Source organism: Scomber scombrus, chromosome 13 (genome assembly GCF_963691925.1).
Source record: "Scomber scombrus chromosome 13, fScoSco1.1, whole genome shotgun sequence".
Lineage (NCBI taxonomy): Eukaryota > Metazoa > Chordata > Actinopteri > Scombriformes > Scombridae > Scomber > Scomber scombrus.
The window spans coordinates 10,939,283-10,946,770 of record NC_084982.1 but is presented as its reverse complement, the minus strand read 5'-3'; the positions used below and the strand labels follow the sequence as shown (position 1 = coordinate 10,946,770).

At 36.9% G+C, this 7,488-nt stretch overlaps 1 protein-coding gene across 1 annotated transcript in view; it reads right to left on the bottom strand.

Annotated features, from left to right (window-relative positions):
* Positions 1-372: 372 nt before the first annotated feature.
* The window catches only part of tmtops2b (teleost multiple tissue opsin 2b), a 29,525-nt gene continuing 22,409 nt past the window's right edge, over positions 373-7,488 (bottom strand). The window contains 3 exon segments of the mRNA XM_062432284.1: positions 373-387; positions 1,828-2,061; positions 5,830-6,170. Of these exon segments, the coding sequence (XP_062288268.1) occupies positions 373-387; positions 1,828-2,061; positions 5,830-6,170 (590 nt within the window).

The window sequence follows — 7,488 nt, the reverse complement described above, 5'->3', positions numbered from 1 at the left end:
CATAACAAAACAATACACCTTAGAAAACCTTATTTTCTACATTAGGTTTAAAAAAAAAAACAAAAAAAAAAAAAAAAAAAAAAAACGTAAAAAATACCAAGCATCACACCAAGTATTTGGTGACATTTTTGATACTTAACCGTCGGGATGGGCTATATGGATAAAATCTTGTATCATGGTACTGTACTGTATATCATATTATAGTAAATTTTCTTGAAATTCAATTGAAAAACTTTGTCTAAATATAAGCAGACGGGAATGACTGTGTTTGACTAATTCAGTGAATTAAATACATGACAAACATTGCTACTTCATCACATTGATGCAAAACTGTAGTAGATTCAAAATTGGCATAAAACTGTTCTTATTGATTTACAGTATATCCCACTAAGGCCAAATACAACAAGAGATATCAGAGAGTGAGAAATATCTGATTGTTAGTGGTCTCGAGGTATACTATATCGCCCAGTCCTACTCGACAGATTCTACTTGATGTTGTGGATGCATTTTGTTCATGTAAAAATGTAATGTAAAATGTACTGAGGTTTGATACCCAGCCCCAGTTTCAGATTGATTGATTGATGCCCAGTTAAAAGATTCTTGGAATAGAAACCCAATTAAGTCAACAACTGTTACAGAGAAAGCTGCAACTGTTTTTTTTTTGTTTTTTTTTTAAAGCTTAAAGAGATTCAGCATTCTTTTTAAATCATGCAGTTTTTTCAGCTCTGCTGTAGGTTTATGTTTCTCTGTTGAGATAAACTATCAAATGTTTTATTGCTTGTGATTGTAACACACTGAAGGTGCAAAAACACGGAATATATGTACATGGATATTTCTAATAATTTTATTTACTTTCCAATGCACAGAGCATGCAAATCAGGATCAGGGCTAAGAGTCTTAAACTGTCTGTGCTGTACTGTGCTGCAAGTAGACACCATTGTCATTAATGTTGTGTGAGACGATTGTGTTATAAGATTCTTTTTAAATCATTTTTCCTTAAGTGGTGTCTTGCAGATTTTAATGCATGCTTGTGGACAGGGAAATCATATTCAGCTGCGGTGCAGCTATTAGTAGTTTTCCTAGGGCACTTGATTAAGTGCAATGCCTTCTGGCAACGATAACTTTGCATCTTATTATTGTGCCAAATTCTATTTTTAATTATGTCTCTTTGAATGGGTTAAACATGGGATGAGGACTCAGTAATAATGGAACTTCTAAGGTGCTATTGTTTATTTCTGAGATGCTTAAGGCAGAATTTAATAACATTTTTAATCCGGGTTAAGAGGACACTTTTACTGTCAGTTTTAAATAAAGGACATTGCACACAACTTTTAACATTAAGTTTATATTTGACCAGTGGTGAATGGTGAGATGAGAAAAAACTTCATAAAGTTTTTCCCTCACAGCCTCTTTCTCTCCACTCTTTAATCTTGAGGCCTATTTTTTACATATTGTTTTTATTCAGTGGGAAATGCTGCACCACACTGCCTCTTAGGATTGTTAACATTTAAGTTTTATTTTTTACATTCCCCTCCTGCAAGTTTTTGCAGTGGCCCTGAAAAGAGGATATGAAAAAAAGAAACATCCATGAGTGAACACAATAAGAGTGAAGGTCATGTTTCACTCCCAACAGCCTTAGGGTGTTCCTCTTGACTTTGATTTGTCTTCTTACTACACTTGAACTGATATTTAAATAGACCATTTGTATGATTTCTGCTGTTGTAATTTGTCTTTTTTTACTGTGTAAATAAAGCTGTTGTAAATGTCAAATTCTCTGACTTTTAATTTATGCAGCATCAAAGAATCACATGCATGTTGTAAACTCACTTGTTTGTTCATAAGTATATAGATGAGAGGGTTGATGACAGTGCTGCTCTTGGCCAGCAGTGAGGGCACCACACTGGCCACGGGACTGATGATGTTGGGTGGTCCAAAGGTCGCCATCATGGCCACAACACCATACGGCATCCAGCACAACAAGTAACAGGCTGCTGTGGTCAGAACCATGAACAGTATGTGGTACTCTCTCCTCCTGGCTGCAGTCTTTCGGATCTTACCCACCTGTGGATAAAGTCAGAGAGAGTTAATGATACAAAAGTAAAACCATTGATCTGAGATTGCTTTTGATAGTTTAGATTCTTTTTTCCTGGCCTCTCACCATGCAAGAGGTTTTTCCCCCCGTTTTTTTTTCTTCTTTTGATTCATTTCCAAACTTACTGGCAGCTGATGGTTTCATTGAAAATCAACCTTCAAAGTCTTGAACTTGAAAGCATAAAAAATGAAAGCAAATTTACAAGCACTAAATCATAAACTGTCCATATTTGTGCATTCAAGGATGCTCTGACGCTCAAAGTTGAGAGGGTGATGCTGAATGACTAAACAATGCTGATAATTCAAATATGAAGGAAAAAAAACTATAATGAATGTGTCATCTGTCTTTCAGGGAAGGCATCAATTATAAATGTTTTTATTAGCCCCTGCTTTCAAGCTCATTATCATGCAGCAGTAACAAAAGCACTTCAAGGAGTAACATTTGCTGTTACCCAGCACCCCAAAAGAATGTATGGATATGTGATTGCCTCCTGATGATTGATAATTCTTTAAAAAAATACTGTATTTAAAGTCCATCCAGTTTCTAGGCAGTAGAGAGAAGAAATGGAAAACCACGAGTGCAGTATATTCAGTACTGTGCAATGTTTCAAGTGCTTTAGATGTCTTCATTCTTATCCATTATGCAATGTCATAAAAGAGGCGTCTGATTGGTCCCAAATGTATCCTGCAATACATTTGTAATTAATAAGATTACAAAAACCAATTGACATGCAGATAATGTGGGGCTTTTGAGGCCCATGAAGCAGCTTCACAGTTGGTGATTCAGCCGTATCTTTGAGATTTGAATGCAGTATGTCTGTGGTATGCACACAGAATGACTATTATGGGAAAATCCCCATACTGTATGAGTGTTTGTGAAAAATCTATACAGAAGTTTAAAAAATCCTTTACACCATTCACCACGAAACACATTTAACAAATTACCTTTACTTCTTGTCTCTTGAGTAATGTAAGGAATCTTAACATCCCTCTTTCGATCAATACACTCACAAATGGCTTTTCTTTAATCTTCACCCCTCCTGCCTCGCTTCTGTTATTGTGGAAAATTAGGAGTTGTAGAGTTTTCCCTGCTCACTGCACATCACTCTAAAATGTCCATTCAGATCAGTTTTGTTCTCACTCACACACTTACAGCAATGCAAAAATGACAACTGGGGAGTAAATTGGCCCAGAACCAGCTTCAGAAAACTGATTGCACAAATGAATGAGATTGGACATTTCATCAAAAACAATTTTACAGGACCACTTTTTGATTCTGTAAATTCTGTGTACATATATATTTAAATATTACCCATCAAAGAAAAAAGCTTTACTGAGCTACATAATAACGACCCTCATGCTGTAAATCCATATATTCTGCCCATCAGTAAACTGTTGTAAGTGAACCCTTACATACTGTTCAGGGTCAAATTTGACCCTTTTTATTTTTTCTTTCTTTTTTTCTTTTTTTTTTTTTTATACTTGAGAGCTGTAAAAACACCCTATACACATTCTTTTAGCCAGATTTTTGCTCATTTGACCCACAGTATAACAAAAATGGGGAAAATATGCATCATTTTTAAAAAAGTGTGCAATTGATTTTTATATATGCAAATTTACAAATGTGACTTTTTTTCTGTAAGATTAATCAAACATTTATTAATGACTGATGGTGCATTTATGAATGTAAATTGGTGTAGAGACTTATGATGAGTCAGAATATGAACAGTATGTAAGGGTTAAAGATGTCCTCTGTAAACCTTACTGTGACAGGATGTCCATGGTTTCCTGCTCATTATTCACGTCTATTCTAATTCTTTCTTTCTGAGTTCAAAAGAGAAGGACGTACACGTAACAACTGCAAAGAAACTACACGTCTTACCAGGTCTTCTGAATTAGGAATGGTTTGTGGAATCACAATTACAGTATAACTAAGTAATTGTTTCAAATGAAACTAATAGAACTGAAATTAAACTGTTATAATTAAGGTAATAAGTGAAGAGCACTTTGTGAAAGCTGCTTATTGATACCACAACGTCATTCCAAACAGAGAATAAGATTTATTTAGGAAAGAGCCATCTGGCTCTGAGGAAAGGAGCTGCTGATGACAGTTAAAGTGGAGAACATGCTCCAGTCGGGTCTGACAGCAGTGACAACATGTACTCCTCCTTCTTAGAAGTTTACTTTTGGCCATTTGAGTTTGTGTGTGTTTACTACTAATTATTTAATAATCTTTATTTTTATGGTACTTACTAACTAAGTTCTGAAGTACATCATGGATTTAAACGGCTGAAGAAACAAGGAGATGTCTGAGGGTCTTAGGCTTTGCCACAGCAGCTGATCTTTCTGAGGCATAATGCTGTGATAATCCCCTGCCCTGTAAACCCCCTCAACTCTGAGTGTAAATCTAAATCACTGCAAGAGCTTACTCAAGGAAAAAAAACAAAAGTCTCTCCTGAAAACTCAACAAAACTACAAGCACCAATCGCTGCCATGGATACCTGCAAAGATACTTGAAATGTGGAGTCAAGCTACATAATTGTGTGTTGTCCTTGTAGATGGGTCTACTTACATTGTTAAGATATAACAAAAAATTGTTTTTGTTCAGTACAGTCACTGAGTTATTTTGGGAAGTAATGCACATACGACCATTCATTTTATCTCATGTATTTGAAAGATATTCAGTAGTGTCATGCCTCTTTATCTGGGACTGATAAGAATATCAACCCTCAGCTCTGTGCAAAAGCAGTATCTGCTCTTTTCATTATTACGTTATAAAGCAGTCAGAAAAGACTACTGTTGATTGCTTTAGAGCAGCTACAGTAAGCCCCTTCCCTTGTCCTGCTTCACTAAAAACACATTATATTCCAAAGCCCACCAGCCAGTTTGTAAGCTAGTGTGAACATGGCCACACATGGTACCACTGACTTCTCTGTGATGGATATCTCCTTGGCTTATGGACTGTCATCCAAACCTAATATTTACTGTTGACAGATAACCAGAACACCTCTCAATCAAACTTCATTGTAGTTTTGCTGAAATTGCATTGACGTCACATCGTTGCTTCATGTCATTTGTCAACCTCCCTAAGATCTGTTTGTGACGTGTGTTAGATTTTGCTATGATTGACAGGGAGCCACTCACGGGCCATCCTGTCTAAGAGGCTCTTCTATGGGTTGAATTTGTCCAAATGGAACATGTGGATGGTGGAACGGCCTGAAGACCTTTTCAAATGTATCCTAGCTTTCAACAAAAGATAGCTGCACACGCTGACACAATATATCAGGTGTGTTTTCAGCTGTGCAGTCAATGGATGGAAACAAAAATCCTTATATGTCTGGGAACCTAGCACTAGCTATCACCCTTGTTCATTGTGGTGCAAGAGTTCACACATTTATTCATTTTTGATGTGGTTTCCAAGGACATTTGGATTCATGAATCATTTTTTCCACCTCACAGACTGGACACCATTTTCAAATCATTGTAACTGAAATTAATTCAAGCTGACTGCAGCTGGTGTGAATAAGCAAAACTACAAACTTTGAGTTACCTCTCAAGCCCTGTGTTTGGGTACTGAAAAGATATATTTTGGTGTAGGAGCAATTAAAGCATTTTTTTTTTTCTTTTAGCAATTTTTTTTAGCATAAATCACACACACACACACACACACACACACACACACACACACACACACACACACACACACACACACACACACACACACACACACACACACACACACAGTCGCTATACCTGTTTGACGGCCCATAGCAGCCTGCCATAGCAGTAGATCATCACCAATACAGGTAGACCCAGGCAGAAAGTGAAAAGGCAGATGATGTAGGAATGCGACTGGGCTGTGTGAACCGTCCAGGACACAGAGCAGCTTGTTCCTGCCCCTTCTATGTCATAGCTGCTCCAGCCCAGGAGAGGGGGCACCGTCCAGAGCAAGGAGTACAGCCAAGAGCCCCCAACAGCCAGCAGAGGTTTACTGTAATCTGGACCACGTTTGTTGTACACAGTCAGAGTGCTGTAGCGGTCGTACGAGAGGATCACCAGAGAAATCAGTGACACAATACCTGAGAAAGGCAGAGGGGCGAGAAAAGACTGCCATAAGTAATTGGCACATTAGAATACAATAGAATACACCTTTAATGTGAACCAGGGTGGAAAGTTGTCTTTGGCTGACCAATACATCAAAAAAGACACACAATCATATGACATGTTGCAGAAAAAATACTAAGAGAGCAACATCAGAAACAGGGCACTATACAATACTAAAAGAAACAGATATTGTGGGACAGTGGAGTTTAAAAGGCTATACTCTTGAAAATACTTATTAAAAACAAATTTCTTTGTCTTAAGAAAGGCATCCAATAGAGCCTCCCAGATTCCTAAAGGCTCAACCTGTGTAAGTCAAAGATAAATACTGCCAGAGTGCTTCCGGCTTTCATTCATTTCCTGTCTGTATACATTAAGTTACTCTGCTCCATTTTAGGTTTCAAACTATTTCGCCTCCCATACAGATCTCCATGACATTTAGATAGTGAATTTAGATCAAAAAGTGATTGTGTGATTAGTGTGTCTGATCTAAAATAAAATGGATCACAAAGTCCTCAACATTTAAAGATAAGATGCGTAGTTAGGTCATGTACTCCAGAACAACATGTGGAAGTGTTTTCTGATCTGCCACCCCTATCAGCAGGGCAACATCACTATTTAAAAAAAAAACCTATTATGATCTATGGTTTAAGTTTGGTTAGGTTTAGGTCAATATCATGGATTGGGTTACAATAACAGTCATGTGATCTGTGATCTGTATCATCACAGTTACAACAATAACAAACTTGGGTACAGTTACGGAACGACCATAGTCACTGATAAGAGAAACCAGCAAAAGAGGAAATTAACTGTGGTTTGCCATTTTAAAATGTTCTAATCCCTGAAGTATAGCTGCTTAGTCACTTGAACTAAACTCATGTCATTTTCTGGACAAACTAGTTATACCCTCGTTTTTGGCTGGACCAGTCACAGACCAGCCTTATAACCCTGAATGTCTGTCACTTACTAACTGACTGAGTGATGAAGATACACCATTGGTCGATCAGATAGTTAGAATAGTTACAATTAAAATAAAAATAATTTGTCTTTCAAATCAAACTCCCCAAGATATGAGTGGAAAGTATTGTTATTGTAGCTTTATTTATAACCCTTTTAAAAAAATGTTTTATCAAATGTTGCTTAAAATTTCAAAATTGCAAATGAACATTTAATTAAAGGATTGAATTAAAGGAGTCGACATCATACACATTATTCACCATCCAGTCATACACTAGGTTTTGAGTCTTGTTCTTGGGAGGACAGTCTCAAAATATCCCACTGGGTGACAAAAGCAAC